The 20,737-nt window shown below is 50.0% G+C and overlaps 1 protein-coding gene across 1 annotated transcript; it reads right to left on the bottom strand.

Moving 5' to 3' along the window:
• Positions 1–390: 390 nt before the first annotated feature.
• On the bottom strand, positions 391–4,011 carry LOC123041562 (uncharacterized). The gene is made up of 4 exons (XM_044464157.1): positions 3,898–4,011; positions 1,350–1,696; positions 1,172–1,263; positions 391–1,051 (listed from the first exon to the last, which is right to left on the bottom strand). Exons 2-4 carry the CDS (start codon positions 1,689–1,691, stop codon positions 799–801), a joined length of 687 nt encoding a protein of 228 aa, XP_044320092.1. The 5' UTR covers positions 1,692–1,696; positions 3,898–4,011; the 3' UTR covers positions 391–798.
• Positions 4,012–20,737: the final 16,726 nt, after the last annotated feature.

Here is a 20,737-nt window from a genome sequence, read left to right as displayed (position 1 = left end):
CAGCATACAACATATGTTGTTTGGTAGGTTGTATGATGTGGAATCTGTCATAGTGTGCTTATACTTGCATGTAAAATAAATAGAAGATTATACTTGTATGTAAAATAAATAGAAGATCATTTCAGATATATTTGCTGATTTCAAGTAATAAAAGAATATGTTCACAAGTCTACAAAATTTAGTCAAAATATAATCACATCTCTTCAAAATGACAGAGATGATTTTAGTAAGAGAAACAAAATTTCAGCAGCACCTTGCCTGTTTATGTAAGTAGTTTATATACAAATAAGCAGTTTATAGCACAAAATAGCTAAAAAAATGCACCAGAATCATAGAGAGTGCACATAAATCAAGTATACAGTGCAAGTACATCATAAAAGTCCACATATATAGAGCCACAAATCCATATGGTCATATTACAGTCCAATAAATCCTAGAGTTCACATATTAGATAGCCAGAAATCCATATTATCCATATTACAGTCCAACAAAGAAACATAACATAAGGTCCATGTTACATTTCATACATCACATATATAGGGGGCATGGTTTTTCTGACCAAATACAGTAAAATATGGTCAGCTTGGTGTGAATTAGCACATATTTGTCACACTCCATCCTTGGGCGCTCCACCCAGGGGCACTCCATCCTTGGGCACTCCATCCTTGGGCATGGATACTCCATCGTTGAATTTGGAGAGGTGGTGAATGGCCCAACGAGTGCGACGAGTCTCTGACATCTGCACGAATGAGTGGCTCCTAGCCCTGTTGGCGTTCTCATTGAGATAATCCAAGACAATCAATAGATCATCCTCGCTAAACCAGGGAGCTCCATGACAGAATTGTAAAGTTTAGGATGTGCCTCTCCGGTGGACTTGATAGCAATAGCAACTTCACAGACTGCATCGGACATGTTGCTCATGACCAGAACTTCTTCTTCACTCATCAGGCTAGCCCTCTTCCTTTTGCCAATGGAGCTAGACGCATCCTTACATGGTTCCTTCCCATGAGCAGCAACACCACCATCTTCCCCATGAGCAGCACCAGTAGCACTTGAGCCAGGTTCATTCCCATCAACAAATTCAGAACCACAACCTTCGAGATTTACAAATGATGGGGAGGTTTCTACCATTGAAGGAACCCCAAGAGCCTGATGAGATGTCATCGCATACCTTCCTGTAGCAATACCACTCCCAAAAATAGCAAGCATCTGAACATAATTCTCTAAAGGCACATTGAGATACTCAACATCTTTGGGATGGTCCTACATGAAGTGTTGTTATGGAAAGGTTAGTCAAATAGCTACGGATCAGGATGAGTGTGATTATGGAGGTGTGGTTATGTACAAACCTTGATATGACCCAGGTAGTGCTCTTCCTCCAGCGATATGACATAGTTGGTATCATCCCAAAGTGACCCACTAATGTCTCGGAGCTTACTTATCTTCACCCACCTAGCACGCCACTTGCGGAGGTGGTTGTACACTTGGGTCCCAGTTATGGAAAGACCAAAGTGCTCACTACAATTCTTAGCCACTTGGTTTAGATGCACCTCCTTAAAGCCCTTGTCCGTCTTCACTCCACCAGCAATGAGCTCTACAAATCGACGTAGCATGAACCCAGACATTGGAGATGTCCAACGCAATGGGTGATTCCCACCACCATGCCCACCATCAGCCGCCATCTCAGCCATCAATCCTATACAGAACAACCAAAATAGCACCAACAAAATTAGAAAGAACCATAAACAGAATTATAAAGAACCATAAATAGACTTATAAAGAACCAGAAATAGAATTGAAGTGGGGGCACCAACAGAATTGTAAAGAACCATAAACAAAATTGAAGTGGAGCTCAAACAACAGCATACGATTATTTATGAAGAACCATAAACAGAATTATTCCTAATGCATTACAACATAGAATTGAGCTCTACACTTGAGCATTACACGGTAGAATTTCCAAACCCAACACTTGAGCTCTACACACGTGAATTGCCCCTATTGGCAAACATATGCCCGGCCGAACCATCTCTAATTTGTGACCAGGTTCTATTATCATGTTCTATGTCAATCACACCATCTGACGCTGGATTCCCGGTCCAAGAGTGCTCAGGTGGTACAAACTCATCCTCTCCCCACTGAAGTATCCAATTATGAAGAATGCAGCAAGCTAGGACGATTTTGACTTGTGATGGATAAGGGTGGTGAGGCTTATTGTCCACAATTCTCCATCTGTTCTTGAAAGCTGCAAACGCCCTTTCAACCGTGATCCTCAATGAGGAGTGGCGGAGGTTGAATAACTCCTTATCATTTTGAGGGCATCATGCGCCAAACTCAGTAAGATGATAACGAGTAGCCCTATATGGTGGAAGAAACCCTGGCCGCACGTCATAGCTCGCATCCACGAGGTAGAATTTTCCTAACAAATAAGAGGTCATGTGTTGTGTTACTCCCAGTAATTAGGAAACGATCAAAAAAGCCACTAAAACGGATCTAAATGGTTCACTAATACCTGCAGGGACAACAAATCCATCATTCCTTTCCAACGCATCGGCCAAAATGAGTGCATCATGGGCTGACCCTTCCCAACCAGCTAGCACATAGGTAAACTTAAGGTCAAAATCAACCGCAGCCATCACATTTTGGGTGGTGCCACCTTTCCGACCCCTAAATGCCGAAGCAATAGCAGCCGGTACCTTGGCAATAACATGGGTGCCATCAATTGCGCCAACACAGTCCTAAGAAAAGAGGTGAGGTATATTTTGTAAAATATGGGTGATTCGGCATGTCCATAGAATTCTAAATGGTAATATATTACCTTAAAGTAGGGATAGAAATGCCTACTGTGTAGGACTTTTGGATGAACTTCATTGGATGGGGGCCGGATCATCTCGTCACGCAACTCCCCTATAGCATATAAAACTGCCTTGAAGTATCAACTGATTACTTCAATTGACCTCCTAAATATGGGTTTCATTGCCCTAAACCTATGGTTGTGCCCAACTACAAGAAGGAACATCGCAACCTGCTCCTCAATGCAGGTATGAATGCTGTCTTCCAACAATTTTCGATCACGAAACAAATTACACAAGTTATAAAATGGGGCCCTGCTCATCCTTAATAGGTCATGGCAATTTACATCATTGGTTTCATAGATATAACGTAGATTGGACAACCTAGCTACGTCTCTCTCAAGCATAACATAACGGATTGGGGCACGATAATTTCTAATTCTAGCCCTTGTAGTTATTGTGGCCATATAGGCACACAAAACAACAACCAAACCAGCAGCTTGCACTATCAGTGTATCTCGGGTCTTGCCATTGTCATCCATCTATAAATTCAGCACAAATTTATAAATTAATAAAGGTATTTGCACTGGTAATATTTACATCATGAAAACAAAATAAAATATATGCAAAAATTATTCATACTATTTGCACCATTTGCATAACTACTTTGTCTACCTACTGATTCCTTCATTTCTATAAGCTAGCAAAGTGTTCTAGACATATCACAAATATTCATGCTAATGACAGATCTGAACCTACATAAAAACTACCCAGCCATCTCAAATCCATAGGGGAAGAGGAGGTCTAGTGACAGATCTGTACCTAAATAAAAACTACCCAGCCATCTCAAATCCATAGGGGAAGAGGAGGCTCTGGTGACATATCTGAACCTAAAAAGGAGAGGGGAGGCGATGGGAAAACAAATGCATTGGTGCTAGACAGGAGTAGCCCTCTTTCCCGTCCGTGACCATAGGAGGCCGCTGCTTCATCCATCCGCATCAGAGAAGAAGCACCATGAGCGGCAGAGAGATGGGGATGGGAGGGAGAAGAGATGGATGGGGACAGATGTGGGACATGGAGAGGGAGGGGAGGAGGAGGGTTCTACCTCCGCAGCGGCGAGGATGCCCGCCGGCGATGTCGACGGAGGCGACGGGGCTGCGAGATCCACCGTTGTCGCAGGAGCTCAGAGGCAAGTGAGGAACGGGCGTGAATGAGTCGGGTGAGAGCGATGAGAGCGGAGACAAACCCTATCCTTGCTCGCATGGGTGCAGGCGCGCGTGCAGCGGCGGGTGCGGGCTCGCGAAAACGCTCGAAACCTGTGTTTCCCGTGAGCCTGGCTGGGAGCCTCTTTTTGCATGCGCCGGGCCTGGCCCAGTTAGACGTTCAGGCTACCAAACAGCGAGAAAATTGCATGGTGGGTGCGAGCCAGGTGCGAGGCAAGGAACCAAACACGCCCTATAAGTCCGGTTGCCTCATTCGTCGTGTTGAGCGCCTCCCTAGAAGGACCCAACAATGGGAACAAGAGCGCTCATGTTTATCCCAAACACCCCAGCACTCGTGGCATGGGGGCAGAAGCCAACGACTTGCCATCTCTCAGATTTGATAAACGGCCGCACAGAAGGTAATATTTTAAATTAACAAGCGTTGCTTAGCGCATATGAACAAAGTTTTTAGTGCACAGGATAACAAAATGCGAGTCTACTCAAAAATTAAATGTTTGGAGCATTCACCCGCAATAAGGCCGGCACCCTTCAGGACAACCTTATAATACATCTCGGGCGTGCGATACTCCTTGCCTGGCGGTGGCGCGTCCGTCACAAGCTTCTCGGCATCCATCTTGCCCCCGTGCACCTTAGCGCGGGCAAGGGCCCGACGGGCACCTTCAATGCAGGCGGAATGCTTGATGACGTCAACCCATGGACAGGCGTCCACCAGCCGCCGCACCAGACCGAAGTAGCTCCCAGGCATGGCTTCTTTGGGCCACAGCCGAACTATGAGGCCCTTCATGGCATGTTCGTCCACCTTGTGGAGCTCGACCAGCTGCTTCAGCTGGTCGCTCAGGGGCACCGGATGTCAGGCCTCAGCATACTGAGACCAGAACACCTTTTCCGTCGAGCTCCCCTCTTCGGCTCTATAGAACGCGGCAGCATCGGACACGCTACGGGGCAGATCTGTGAACACTCCTGGAGAGCTCCGAATTCGGGTAAGTAACAAGTAATTCACCTTTACATGCTTGCTTTGCATGAAGAATGCCTTACCCGCTGCTATCTTCTTTACTGCCTCGATCTCCTGGAGGGCCTTTTGGGCTTCGGCCTTAGCGGCTTTGGCACTCTCAAGAGCCGATGCGAGCTCGGATTCTCGAGTCTTCGAGTCATGCTCCAGACTCTCATGTTTTTCCACGGGAGCCTGGAGCTCTTGCCGTACCTCCGCCACCCGCGCCTCCTGCTTCTCTCGCTCGGTGTGTTCCGCGGCCGCATTGTGTTCGGCCGCGCACACCGCCTCCTTTAGGGTCGCCACCTCGTTCGTAGCCCCTGGAGTACCCACGTTATTCCGGTCATTTTTTGCAACCAAAATCCTTTTCTATAAGGTACAACTTTAATAAGGTGTTACTTACGTTCCTTGTCCTCGAGCTGCTTCTTGGCACGGCCGAGCTCGATCTCGGAACGCTCGAGGCTCTGCTTCAAGGCATTGACCTCTGCAGTCAGCGCGACAGAGGTCAGCAGCGCAGCCTGCATTCCCATATTGACATATCTGTGTTAGACTCCTGCGTATATCTTTTTAGATCCTCAGTTCGGCTTTTCTTTCCGAACACCGAACCGAGCATTAGGGGCTACTGTCTATGCGGTACTATTTTTATATATCTTAATCACATACCTCAAAGCCTGTTAGAAGGCTAGTGCAGGCTTCGGTCAGCCCGCTCTTGGCGGACTGAACCTTCTGAATCACCGCACTCATGACAGTGCGGTGCTCCTCGTTGATGGAAGTGCCGTTGAGCGCCTCCAGCAAGTTATCCGGCGCCTCCGGTTGGATGGAGGCCACCGGCGTTGCTGTCTCGCCCTTCTCACGAAGGGGCCGCCCGCCGGACTCCGGAACCACCAAAGGTTCCGGTGCGGAGTCCGGTCCAAAGTCCGGGAGGTTGCCCTGCGGCACCTCCGGGGCCTCCTCTTGGCTGGTCCCCTTTTGGGACCCACCTCGGCGTCGTCTGCGTCACGGGGGGAGGAGGCGGTTAGAAGTGAAGCACTATTCACATCCGACGAACCCAGGGACCCGCTCGACGAAGCGGGGAGATCGTCCCTGGGCGGACTACATGGTTGTATTCGGCGTTAGAAGACACTATGCGACGAAATAAAAATCATGATTTATTCTGGAATCCGGACACTTACGATCTCGCCAGGGGCTTGGCCCTAGAGGGCCACTCCTCTTCGCTATCGTCAGCGTTGGTGGAACAGTCCGAAAGAAGGGTCCTTCCCTTCTTGGACCTTTCGGCCTCCCCCGTTGGGGAAGCCTTCCTCTTCTTCTCTGCCCCCGCTGGGGGAGAGGCCTCTTTCTTCTCCTCCTCGTCTTCGTGGGAGGAGTCCGCCTCGGAGTCATCAGACGATGAGTCCGATAACACCTGGCGCCGGGAACTCCTCCGGGTTCCTGTGGCCTTCTTCTTTGCCTTCTTCTCCGGCACCATGTAGGGCGCCGGAACCAGCAGCCCCGTCGAACGGGCGTCCGCTGGGTCTTCTGGAAGGGGAGCGGACAGTTAACCTGCCCAGATGTCTTCTGTCAGGCCTGTTAAAGGTAATGGGAGTTTAGATCCCACATAGAGTCAAACTATGGAAAACAAGTGTCCCGTAAAGGGTAATATAGCTTACCTCGCCAGCCTTACACTGCGAGCTGAATCCGTGATCTTCGGTAGCGAATGCGGGAGCCTCGGCGCCCTTGAACAACACCCTCCAGGCCTCTTCGTACGTAGTGTCGAAGAGCCTGCTCAAGGTCTGGTGCTGTGCCGGATCGAACTCCCACAAGTTGAAATCCCGCTATTGGCACGGGAGAATCCGGCGGATGAGCATGACCTGGACCATGTTGACAAGCTTGAGCTTCTTGTTCACCAGGGTTTGGAGACAGGATTGGAGTCCGGTCAGCTCCTCCGAATCGCCCCACGACAGGCCCTTCTCTTTCCAGGAGGTGAGCCGTGTGGGGATGCCAGATCTGAATTCGGGGGCCGCTGCCCATTCAGGGTCACGCGGCTCGGTGACGTAGAACCACCCCGATTGCCACCCTTTGATGGTTTCCACGAAGGCGCCCTCGAGCCAGGTGACGTTGGGCATCTTGCCCACCATGGCGCCTCCGCACTCCGCTTGGCGGCCACCCACTACCTTCGGCTTGACATTAAAAGTCTTTAGCCATAAGCCGAAGTGGGGTTGGATGCAGAGGAAGGCCTCGCACACGACGATAAACGCCGAGATGTTGAGGATAAAATTCGGGGCTAGATCATGGAAATCCAGGCCATAGTAGAACATGAGCCCCCGGACAAATGGGTGGAGTGGGAAGCCCAGTCCGCGGAGGAAATGGGGAAGGAACACCACCCTCTCATGGGGCCTGGGGGTGGGGATGAGCTACCCCTCATTGGGGAGCCGGTGCGCGATATCGCTGGACAAATATCCGGCCTTGTGCAGCTTTTTGATGTGCCCCTCCGTGATGGAGGACGCCATCCACTTGCCTCCCGCTCCGGACATGGTTGGAGAAGGTTGAGGTGAGATGTGCGGTCTTGGGTGCTGGAGCTCGAGTGCGCGGAGATGGATAAGCAAAGGAGGAAGAAGGCGTAGGTAAAAAGGTGGATCCTTGTCCCGTTATATATGGGCGGACGAAACTATGCGTCCCCACCAGCCCGGTAAAACTCGCTTATCTCCCAAGCGCCGCAATCAATGGCGCGGTTGGGTTACCCACGTTCGTATTGATGAGAATCCCGGAATAAGGGGACACGATCTCTGCTTTGACAAGACGTGCCAAGGAAACCGCTCCGCTAAACGCGCTGAGGTGGAACAATAAAAACGATTCGAGTAAAGGCTTGGCCGTGGTGTGACGTCATGCCACGAAATACGTCAGCAGATTGAGCTTGTGTAAATATTATTCTCTCTACGGTGGAATGTGGAATTTATTTTGCAGAGCCGGACACTATCCTGGTGTTCAAAATCTTCGATGAATTATTCGGAGGAGGAACCCGCCTTGCAATGCCTAAGACAATATGCGCGCCGGACTCGTCGTCATTGAAGCCTGGTTCAGGGGCTACTGAGGGAGTCCTGGACTAGGGGGTGTCCGGATAGCCGAACTATCATCATTGGCCGGACTCCAAGACTATGAAGATACAAGATTGAAGACTTCGTCCCGTGTCCGGATGGGACTTTCCTTGGTGTGGAAGGCAAGCTTGGCGATACGGATATGTAGATCTCCTACCATTGTAACCGACTCTGTGTAACCCTAGCCCTCTCCGATGTCTATATAAACCGGAGGGGTTTTAGTCCGTAGGACGAACAACAATCATACCATAGGCTAGCTTCTAGGGTTTAGCCTCCTTGATCTCGTGGTAGATCTACTCTTGTACTACCCATATCATCAATATTAATCAAGCAGGAGTAGGGTTTTACCTCCACCGAGAGGGCCCGAACCTGGGTAAAAACATCGTGTCCCTTGTCTCCTGTTACCATCCGCCTAGACGCACAGTTCGGGACCCCCTACCCGAGATCCGCCGGTTTTGACACCGACAGCCCTCATCCTCTTAAAATGTGCTAGTTGTTACTATGTTAAGTATGTAGATAGACCATATGGTTGTTGGCCCTTACCCTCTTAAAATGTGATAGTTGTTACTATGTTAAGTATGTAGATATGGACCATATGGTTGTCAAAATTGTGTTACGAAGATCCTTGAGGGAGTCCTGGATTAGGGGGTGTCTGGATAGCCAGATTACCATCATCGGCCGAACTATCATCGGCCGGACTATCATCATCGACCGGACTCCAAGACTATGAAGATACAAGATTGAAGACTTCGTGCCGTGTCCGGATGGGACTTTCCTTGGCGTGGAAGGCAAGCTTGGCGATACGGATATGTAGATCTCCTACAATTGTAACCGACTCTATGTAACCCTAGCCCTCTCCGATGTCTATATAAACCGGATGGCTCTAGTCCGTAGGACAACCAACAAACATCAACCCTTACAATCATACCATAGGCTAGCTTCTAGGGTTTAGCCTCCTTGATCTCGTGGTAGATCCACTCTTGTAAACATCCACAATACCAATATCAATCAAGCAGGACGTAGGGTTTTACCTTCATCAAGAGGGCCCGAACCTGGGTAAAACATCGTGTCCCTTGTCTCCTGTTACCATCTGCCTAGACGCACAGTTCGGGACCCCCTACCCAAGATCCGCCGGTTTTGACACCAACATTGGTGCTTTCCTTGACAGTTCCTCTGTGTCATCACCGATAGGCTTGATGGCCTCTTCAATCAACAACGACGCGGTCCTGGGTGAGACTTTTCTCCCCGGACAGATCTTCGTATTCGGCGGCTTCGCACTGCGGGCCAACTCACTTGGCCATCTGGAGCAGATCGAAAGCTATGCCCCTAGCCGTCAGGTCAGGTTTGGAAGCCTAAACTTCACGACCGACATCCGCGGGGACTTGATCCTCGATGGATCAGAGCCACAGCCGAGCGTGCCGCGCTGTCACGATGGGCATGACCTAACTCTGCCGCCGTACAGTACCTTGCAGGCCGCACACGAATCCGCTCCGATCCATAGTCCGGAGCTGATCGCGCAGATCGAGGACGGGTGGCTGGACACCGCCTCGGGAGCTGGAACTTCCATGACGATGGAGCCGAACACTGACCTTGTCCCTCATAAAGCTCATGACTCCGAGGCGCCGGACTCCCTACCGGACTCCGAACCTCCTGCGCCCCTGCCAGACAAATTCGATTGGGCGCCGATCATGGAATTCGCCACTGCGGACATCTTTCAGCACTCACCCTTCGGCGACATCTTAAATTCGCTGAAGCATCTCTCGCTATCCGGAGAGCCCTGGCCGGACTATGGCCAGGATGGTTGGGACGCGGACGACGAAGAAATTCAGAGCCCACCCACCACCCACTTCGTAGCCACCGTCGACGATCTAACCGACGTACTCGACTACGACTCCGAAGACATCGACGGTATGGACGACGATGCCGGAGACTATCAAGAACCAGTGCCTACGGGACACTGGAAGACCACCTCGTCATACGACATATACATGGTGGACACCCCAAAAGATGGGGACGGCGAAGAAGCAGCGGAGGCAGACTCCTTAAAGAAACAACCCAAGCGCCAACGTCAGCGGCGCCGCTCTAAATCCCGCCACGGCAAGAATGGAGATTCCGGCACAGGAGATAATAACACCCCTGAAAGTGCCGAAGATAACCCCCTCCAGCAAGATTCAGCGCAGGAGGAGGCAGAAGCAAGCCCTCAGGAGAGGGCGGCAGACGAAGAGGTCGAGGATGATAATTACATACCTCCCTCCGGAGACGAGGCAAGCCTCGACGACGACGAATTCGTCGTGCCTGAGGATCCCGTCGAACAAGAGCGTTTCAGACGCAGGCTAATGGCCACAGCAAACAGTCTAAAGAAAAAGCAGCAACAACTTCAAGCTGATCAAGACCTGCTGGCCGACAGATGGACCGACGTCCTCGCGGCCGAAGAGTATGAACTCGAACGCCCCTCCAAAAGCTACCCAAAACGTAAGTTGCTCCCCCAATTAGAGGAGGAAGCATACAAACCGGCAGCACTAGCGCACAATACGCCAGACCGACCACCTCGTGGCCGCGACAGAGAGGCATGTAAGCCCTCCACCAAAACCGTATCCCGACACCGCTCACAAAGCGCGAGGCCACGGGGGAACGCGCCGGACATGCGGGACATATTGGAGGACAAGGCAAGACAATCCAGATCTATCTATGGATCACGTGGGCGCCCCAAGACCCACGACGAATACCGTCACGCTGGATACAACTACTCCATCCGGGCCGAACACAGCAGACAACGCTCTCTTGAGCTACGTCGCGACATTGCCCAATACAGAGGCGCCGCACACCCACTATGCTTCACTGATGAAGTAATGGATCATCAAATCCCTGAAGGGTTTAAACCCGTTAACATCGAATCCTACGATGGCACAACAGACCCCGCGGTTTGGATTGAGGACTATCTCCTTCATATACATATGGCCCGCGGCGACGATCTTCACGCCATCAAATATCTCCCGCTCAAGCTTAAAGGACCAGCTCGGCATTGGCTTAACAGCCTGCCTGCAGAGTCAATTGGATGCTGGGAAGACCTGGAAGCCGCATTCCTCGACAACTTCCAGGGCACGTACGTGCGACCACCGGACGCAGATGACCTAAGCCACATAATCCAGCAGCCAGACGAATCGGCCAGGCAATTCTAGACACGGTTCTTAACAAAGAAAAATCAAATCATCGACTGTCCGGATGCGGAGGCCCTCGCTGCCTTCAAACATAACATCCGCGACGAGTGGCTGGCCCGGCACCTAGGACAGGAAAAGCCGAAATCCATGGCAGCCCTCACATCACTCATGACCCGCTTCTGTGCGGGAGAGGATAGCTGGCTAGCTCGCAGCAACAACCTCAACAAAAATGCTGGCAGTCCGGATACCAAGGACCGCAATGGCAGGTCGCATCGAAACAAAAACAAACGCCGCATTAACGGCGACAGCAATGAGGATACGACAGTCAACGCCGGATTCCGAGGCTCCAAACCCGGTCAACGGAAGAAGCCATTTAAAAGAACTACTCCGGGCCCGTCCAATTTGGACCAAATACTCGACCGCTCTTGTCAAATACATGGAACCCCCGAAAGGCCAGCTAACCACACCAACAGAGATTGTTGGGTATTCGAGCAGGCAGGCAAATTAATTGCCGAAAACAATGACAAGGGGCTACACAACGATGACGAGGAAGAGACCCGGCCGCCGAACAACAGAGGACAGAAGGGATTCCCCCCTCAAGTTCGGACGGTAAATATGATATACGCAACGCATATACCCAAGAGGGAGCGGAAGCGTGCACTAAGGGACGTATATGCGATGGAGCCAGTCGCCCCAAAATTCAACCCATGGTCCTCTTGCCCGATCACTTTCGATCGAAGAGACCATCCGACCAGTATCCGCCATGGCGAATTCGCCGCATTGGTTTTAGACCCAATCGTTGATGGTTTTCACCTCATGAGAGTCCTGATGGACGGCGGCAGTAGCCTGAACCTGCTTTATCAGGATACAGTGCGCAAGATGGGCATAGACCCTTCAAGGATTAAACCTACAAAGATGACCTTCAAAGGCGTCATACCAGGAGTTGAGGCCAATTGTACAGGCTCAGTCACACTAGAAGTGGTCTTCGGATCCCCGGATAATTTCCGAAGCGAGGAGTTAATCTTCGATATAGTCCCGTTCCGCAGTGGCTATCACGCTCTGCTCGGACGAACCGCGTTCGCAAAATTCAACGCGGTGCCGCATTATGGATACCTTAAGCTCAAGATGCCAGGCCCTCGTGGAGTCATCACGGTCAATGGAAACACGGAACGCTCCCTTCGACCGGAGGAACATACAGCGGCTCTCGCGGCAGAAGTACAGAGCAGCCTTTTAAGGCAATTCTCGAGTCCGGCCGTTAAACGACCAGACACAGCCAAATGCGCCCGAAGCAACATCAACCAAGACCACCTGGCACGTTCCGAGCACGCGTAGCAGTGCGGCCCCAACCCCAGCCCTCGCACAATTGCAAGACAAACTCTCCGCGTACATAATTATGCCATGGAGATACCATGGGTCTAGGGGAAGGGGCACGACCACAACAAACCCAGAGTGCGGTTCGACCACACCAGGGGCTCCCAAGTGTGTCGCTCTTTTCTTTTATTTTTCTCCTTTTTTACAGGACTCTGTCCGGCGGTGAACCTGCCGAACTCATGATACAACAGCTAGGGAGGGACAAAGGCCGCGACAAACACTCAGGTGGTCTCCATTACGAGCATTAAATTTGTTAAATACACTATTCCGCGGCCTACCCCTGGAGGGAGACGCCTTTAATTCGTCCAATCCCTTGCTTTCCGCACTATTTGTATCATTTCGCACTCATAGCAGACCTTCTTGAATAAAATGCAGCACTTTTCGCCCATAATTGCATTACTTTCTATGTATATATATATGTTCATTTACGACATGTTGCATCCGTATATTTTGGTACGGCCAAATACACCAGGGGCTTATGTTCCCCTCATTATGGTGTGATAAGTCCGAACACTTTCACAAGTGCGGCACCCCGAACTTATAGCATTATATGAATCGGCTCCGAATCATGTCTCGGGTCAATAGTTGGGTTTGCCCGGCTCCCATGTTTAGCACCTTACGTTCCTGTTCTATCGGCTAAGGTAGCACTGGGAGAACCACTGCGATTGCGCCCCGGTTGAGCCGGGTTAACGCCTCAGTGGAGAAAGCTAAAACTGACCGTCATGATAAGGCGAGAGACTAGTCGCTGTTCGAGAGGTTTTTTCGGGTCCTTAAAGACCTACGCTGCTTCGAGCGAAGTTCCGGATAATGTCCGAGGAAGGCGTGGATAGCGCCCCGAATTCGGTCTTCCGAATACTAGGGGCTTCGCCGAAATTTAAAATTATAGAATTCTATGGCTAAGTGAGAGTGTGCAAGCATTATAAGTCCGGTTGCCTTGTTCGTTGTGTTGAGCGCCTCCCTAGATGGACCCAACAATGGGAACAAGAGTGCTCAAGTTTATCCCGAACACCCCAGCACTCGCGGCATGGGGGCTGAAGCCGACGACTTGCCATCTCTCAGATTTAACAAACGGCCGCACAGAAGGTAATATTTTAAATTCAACAAGCATTGCTTAGCGCATATGAACAAAGTTTTCAGTGCACAGGATACTACATAGCGAGTTTACTCAATAATTACATCTCGGGGGCACTCATCCGCAATCTTGCGGGCACCCTTCAGGACAGTCCTATAGTACATCTCGGGCGTACGATATTCCTTGCCCGCTGGTGGCGCGTCAGTGATTAGCTTCTCCGCATCCAGCTTGCCCCAATGCACCTTTGCGCGGGCAAGGGCCCGACGAGCACCTTCAATACAGGCGGAGCGAATTCGGGTAAGTGTCAGGTAGTTTACACTAACATGCTTGCTTTGCATGAAAAATGCCTTACCCGCCGCTATTTTCCTCACATCTTCCACCTCCTGAAGGGCCTTATGGGCCTCGGCCTTGGCAGCTTTGGCACTTTCGAGAGCCGAGGCAAGCTCGGACTCTCGAGTCTTTGAGTCACGCTCCAAACTCTCATGCTTTTCCATGAGAGCCTGGAGCTCTTGCTGAACCGCCGCCACCTGCGCCTCCTACTTTTCTTGCTCTGTCCGTTCCGCGGCCGCACTGCATTCGACCGCGGACACAGCTTCCTTCAGGGTTGCCACCTCGTTCGTGGCCCCTGCAGTACCCATATTATCCTTGTTATTCTTTTATTGCAACCTAAATCCTTTTCTGTAAGGTACAAGTTCAAAGTGGTGTTACTCACCTTCTTTGTCCTGGAGCTGCTTCTTGGCACGACCGAGCTCTTGCTCGGACCGCTCGAGCTCCTGCTTCAAAGCACCGACCTCCGCAGTCAGTGCGGCAGAGGTCAGCAGCGCAGCCTGCAACCCATATTGACATAACTTTTTAGCAACCCTGCTTATATCTTTTTAGATCCTTAGTCCGGCTTTTCTTTCCGAACACCGAACCGAGCATCAGGGGCTACTGTCTATGCGGTATTACATTACATAATTTTAACTTCTTACCTCAAAGCCTATTAGAAGGCTACTGCAGGCTTCGGTCAGCCCGCTCTTGGCGAGCTGTACCTTCTGAATCACCGCACTCATGATAGTGCAGTGTTCTTCCTTGATGGAAGCGCCTTGGAGCGCCTCCAACAAGCTGTCCGGCGCCTCCGGTTGGATGGAAGCCGCCGGCGTCACGGTCTTGCCCTTCTTGCGAAGGGGCCGCTGGCCGGACTCCGGAACCACTGCGGGTTCCGATGTGGAGTCCGGCGCAAAGTCCGAGAGGCCGCCTTGCGGCGCCTCCGGAGCCTCCCCCTGATGGGTCCCTTCTTGGGATCCCACCTCGGCGTCCTCAGTGGCGCGAGGGGTAGAGGCCGTCAGGATGGAGTCCACATCTGACGGAGCCAACGACCCGCTCGATGAAGCGGGAAGATCATCATCGGCTGGACTACAGGCAGTATGCGGCATTAGAAGGACGTTATGTGACATAAAAAGAAATTATAAATCATTCAGGAATCCGGATACTTACGATCTCGCCGGAGGACTGGCCCTTGAAGGCCATTCTTCCTCGCCAACATTGATGTTGGCGGAGCTGTCCGGGGGAATAGTCCTTCCCCTCTTGGACCCTTCGGCCTCCCCTGTTGGGGAAGCTTTCCTCTTCCTCTCTCCCTCCTCTGGGAGAGAGTCCTCTTTCTCCTCCTCGTTCTCGAGGGAGGAGTCCGCCTCGGAGTCATCGGACACCTAAAAACGGGAACTCTTTCGACTACCCGTGGCCTCCTTCTTGGCCTTCTTCTCCGGCACCACGTGCGGTGCCGGAACCAGCAGCCTCGCTAGACGGGCGTCTACTAGGTTTTCTGGCACGGGAGTCGGGCAGTTGATCTGCTCCGCCTTCTTCATCCAGTCCTGTCAAAGGAAAAGGGGAAATTAAAACCCGCATAGAGTCAAACTATGGAAAGCAAGTGTCCCGTAAAGGGGTAGAATCACTTACCTCGTCAGCTTGGCGCTGCGAGCGAAATCTGCGATCTTCAGTCGCGGATGCGGGGGCTTCGACGCCCTTAAACAGCACCCTCCAGGCGCCTTCGTACGTCGTGTCGAAGAGCCCGCTCAACGCTTGGTGCTGTTCCGGATCAAACTCCCACAGATTGAATGCCCGCTCATGGCATGGGAGAATCCGGCGGACGAGCATGACTTGGACCACGTTAACCAGCCTGAGCTTCTTCACCAGCTTCTGGATACATGCTTGGAGTCCTGTCACCTCCTCCAAACTACCCCACAGCAAGCCCTTCTTTTTCCAGGAGGTGAGCTGCGTGGGGATGCCAGATCTGAACCCGGGGGCCGCCGCCCATGAAGGGTCGCGCGGCTCGGTGATATAGAACCACCCCGATTGCCATCCCTTGACGGATTCCATGAAGGCCCCTTCGAACCACAGGACGTTGGGCATCTTGCCCAACATGGCGCCTCCGCACTCCGCTTGAGTGCCCTTCACTACCTTCGGCTTGACATTGAAGGTCTTGAGCCACAAGCCGAAGTGGGGCTGGATGCAGAGGAAGGACTCGCACACGACGATAAACGCCGAGATCTTGAGGATGAAGTTCGACGCCAGATCATGGAAATCCAGGCCGTAGTAGAACATGAGCCCCCGGAGAAAGGGGTGAAGTGGAAAGCCCAGTCCGCGGAGGAAATGGGGAAGAAAAATGACCCTCTCATGGGGCCTGGGGGTGGGGATGAGCTGCCCCTCGTCAGGCAGCCGGTGCGCGATGTCGCCGGACAGATAACCGGCGCTGCGCAGTCTTTCGATGTGCTCCTCCGTAACGGAGGAGGTCATCCACTTGCCTCCCGCACCGGACATGGTCGGAGAAGGTCGAGACGAGATGCGCGAACTTGGGCGCTGGAGCTCGGGTGCGCGGAGATGGATAAGCAAAGGAGGAAGAAGGCGTAGTTGAAAAGGTGAATCCTTATCCCTTATATATAGGCGGACGAAGACTATGCGTCCCCACCTGCCTGGTAAAACTCGCTTATCTCCCAAGCGTCACCATCAATGGCGCGGTTGGGTTACCCACGTCCGTATTGATGAGAATCCCGGATTAAGGAGGAACACGATCTCTGCTTCGACAAGACGTGCCAAGGAAACCTCTTCGCTAAATGCGCTGAGGTGGTAAAGTAAAAAACAATTCAAGTAATAACTTGGTAGTGGTGTGACGTCATGCCGCAAAAAAACGTCAGCAGATTGAACTTGTGTATATATTATTCTCTCTACGGTGGAATGTGGAATTTATTTTGCAGAGCCGGACACTATCCTGGTGTTCACAATCTTCTATGAATTATTCGGAGGAAGAACCCGCCTTGCAATGCCGAACAATATGCGCGTCGGACTTATCGTCATTGAAGCCAGGTTCAGGGGCTACTGAGGGAGTCCTGGATTAGGGGGTGTCCGGATAGCCGGATTACCATCATCGGCCGAACTATCATCAGCCGGACTATCATCATCGATCGGACTCCAAGACTATAAAGATACAAGATTGAAGACTTCGTCCCATGTCCAGATGGGACTTTCCCTGGCGTGGAAGGCAAGCTTGGCGATACGGATATGTAGATCTCCTACAATTGTAACCGACTCTATGTAACCCTAGCCCTCTCCGGTGTCTATATAAACCGGATGGCTCTAGTCTGTAGGACAACCAACAAACATCAACCCTTACAATCATACCATAGGCTAGCTTCTAGGGTTTAGCCTCCTTGATCTCGTGGTAGATCCACTCTTGTAAACATCCACAATATCAATATCAATCAAGTAGGACGTAGGGTTTTACCTCCATCAAGAGGGCCCGAACCTGGGTAAAACATTGTGTCCCTTGTCTCCTGTTACCATCCGCCTAGACGCACAGTTCGGGACCCCCTACCCGAGATCCGCCGGTTTTGACACCGACAATCCTCCTTTTGTCGAATAGTGTAACCACTATATATATATATATGTTACTCAAATATTGTTACCCAAGTTCTTAAATTTTCATGGAACGTATTAGTATTGTACACAGTTCATTGAGTTTGAACGTGTGCCCGATGTCCAGAAGGCATTTACATATTAACTGTCCATATTGCAAATTCACACACATGTTAACATAAGGAAACGTATGTGTAACTTACTAATCATCGCATACGAGTACTCGCAGATGCATCGTGTGTGATACTCCTAGCCACCCACAAGCAACTAGTTTGCATTTTTCAAAGTTTTTTGTACACACATAATCGAACACAAACTAATTGTATTAACCGTCTGTGTTGTAATTTCTCATTGCAAATAGTTCATCTGAGTTGGCTGTTTGCCACGTATCACACACATCTTGTTTACACAACTCATTTGTGTTCTTTTGGCTCATCGCACACAGTTCATCCATGTGAACTGTATGCCGCATATCACACACATCTTTTAAGTTGAACCGTTTCTGTTGTGTTCCCTAATCGAAAATAGTTTGTCCGACTGAACCGTATGCCGTATATCACACACAACTTGATCTGGCTAACCGTTTTTGTTGCACTCCCTAATAGAAAATAGTTCATCGGAGCGAACTGTATGCCGTATATCGCACACACATTGATATGGCTTCCCGTTTCTGTTGTTCTGCCTCATCACAAATAGTTCGAATGGATTAACTGTGTGCCCCGCATCGCACACGCAACTAAAATCTGAACCATGCTTGATGGCTCCGCCATCGAAAATGTTTTGCACCTTTTTTGACGGATTTTTTACACCACCGTTTGCGATTAATGCATCGCACACAGTTTCATCAAAGGGTCTCTGATTGTAGTGTCGTGTTAGCAGCATCCTGCAGTAGTGATCATCTACGCATAGACCTGGCTCTGATACCACTATTGGGAAACGTTGCATGGAAAACAAAAAAAATCTACGCACATGCAAGATATATGCATGGAGATGCATAGTAACGAGAGGGGGAGAGCTTCTTCATACCCTTGAAGATCGCTAAGCGGAAGCGTTTATCAACGAAGTTGATGTAGTCGTACACCTTCACGATCCGTCCTGATCAAGTACCAAATGTACGACACCTCCGCGTTCAACACACATTCATCTTGATGATGTCCTCGCCTTCTTGATCTAGCAAGACGGGCGAAGTAGTAGATGAGTTCTGGCAGCACGACAGCGTGGTGACGGTTGGTGATGAAGAACAATCTCCGTAGGGCTTTGCCAAGCACTACAGAAACTAGATGGAGCATAAACTAGAGGGGACAGGGTTGCCGGCACACGGCTTGATGAATCGTGATGTGTTCCAGGTGCTAACTCTGCCCCTCTATTTATATGTTGATTCCTGGGGTCATAACTTGGAGAAAGAGCGTCCTCAAGTCGGTTTTGTCCGCAAGGAAGAGTCCTTCTCGGACTTCCAGGACCATACGCCACAGTCCTTGGCATCTGGCCTAGACGCCATGGGACTCGGCGTCTGGCCTAGGGCCAGATGCCAGGGTCTCCCGCGTTTGGCCCCCTGGCCTCCGCAAAAATCCTTTTGCACTGACTTAAACCCCGTGGGCCTTACCCCTTGGCCTAACCATATCATCCTATATATCAAGCTTTATGTCTGGACCATTCCGGAGCTCCTCGTCATGTCCGTGATCTCATATGGGACTCCGAACAACATTCGGTCACCAACATACATAACTCATATACTACTATATCGTCAACGAACGTTAAGTGTGCGAACACTACGGGTTTGAGAATGATGTAGACATGACCGAGACGCTTCTCCGGTCAATAACCAATAGCGGGACTTGGATGCCATATTGGTTCCTACATATTCCACGAAGATCTTTATTGGTCAAACCTTAATGACAACATACGTAGTTCCCTTTGTCCATCGGTATGTTACTTGCCCAAGATTCGATCGTCGGTATCTTCATACGTAGTTCAATCTCGTTACCAGCAAGTCTCTTTACATGTTCCGTAATACATCGTCTTGCAACTAACTCCTTAGTCACTTTGCTTGCAAGGCTTCTTATGATGTTTATTACCGAGAGGGGCCAGAGATACCTCTCTGATACTCGGAGTGACAAATCCTAATCTCGATCTATGCCAACTCAACAAACACCTTTGGAGATACCTGTAGAGCATCTTTATGATCACCTAGTTACGTTGTGATGTTTTATAGCACACAAGGTATTCCTCCGGTGTCCGGGAGTTGCATAATCTCATAGTCGAAGGAACATGTATTTGACATGAAGAAAGCAATAGCAATAAACTGAATGATCAATATGCTAAGTTAACGGATGGGTCTAGTCCATCACATCATTCTCCTCATAATGTGTTCCTGTTTATCAAATGACAACATGTGTCTATGGTTAGGAAACCTTGACCATCTTTGATCAACGATCTAGTCTAGTAGAGGCTTACTAGGGACACGGTATTTGTTTATGTATTCACACATGTATTTAAGTTTCTGATCAATACAATTCTAGCATGAATAATAAACCTTTATCATAAATAAGGAAATATAGAATAACAACTTTATTATTGCCTTATATTTCCTTTAGTGGAGGCATCCTACTCGAAATAAGCAACTATGGAGTTAGTATGTTAAATAATGAGCAACAAATAGAGGCAGTAGATACTTTGCTTTCTCACCTCGCCTTGGTTGAGAAAAAAGTCTCAAGTATGCCATCGCTCATCTCCTGTTCGTCCATCACCGACACTTAGCTCATCTCAAAGTTATGGTCTACATCAATAATCAATTAACCAACCATCAAATCTCTAGTGACAAGCAATAATCAAATAGGAATAGCACTGCAGCATACGGGCACAAGCAGCAGCTGATACGTCTCCAATGTATCTATAATTTTTTATTGTTCGATGCTATTATATTATCTGTTTTGGATGTTTTATATGCATTAATATGCTATTTTTATATGATTTTTGGGACTAACCTATTAACCTAGAGCCCAGTGCCAGTTTCTGTTTTTTCCTCGTTTTAGAGTTTGGCAGAAAAGGAATACCAAACGGAGTCCAAACGGAATAAAACTTTTGCGATGATTTTTCTTGGACCAGAAGACACCTAGGGGGCTTGGAGTGCAAGTCAGAAGAGCCACGAGGCGGCCACAAGGGTGGAGAGCGCGC

This window comes from Triticum aestivum, chromosome 2B (assembly GCF_018294505.1).
Source record: "Triticum aestivum cultivar Chinese Spring chromosome 2B, IWGSC CS RefSeq v2.1, whole genome shotgun sequence".
NCBI classification, from domain to species: Eukaryota; Viridiplantae; Streptophyta; class Magnoliopsida; order Poales; family Poaceae; genus Triticum; species Triticum aestivum.
Note: the sequence above shows the minus strand (reverse complement) of the source record. Positions and strands in the feature narration are given on the sequence as shown.

Bases quoted from the DNA above. Each gene is read 5' to 3' on its own strand.
- LOC123041562 (XM_044464157.1), bottom strand. From the start codon at position 1,691: ATGGCTGAGATGGCGGCTGATGGTGGGCATGGTGGTGGGAATCACCCA. The intron at 1,264-1,349 runs GTTTGTACATAA...CACTTCATGTAG, and splicing joins ACTACCTGGGTCATATCAAG to GACCATCCCAAAGATGTTGA. The intron at 1,052-1,171 runs GTATGCGATGAC...ACCTGGCTCAAG, and splicing joins AGTGGTATTGCTACAGGAAG to TGCTACTGGTGCTGCTCATG.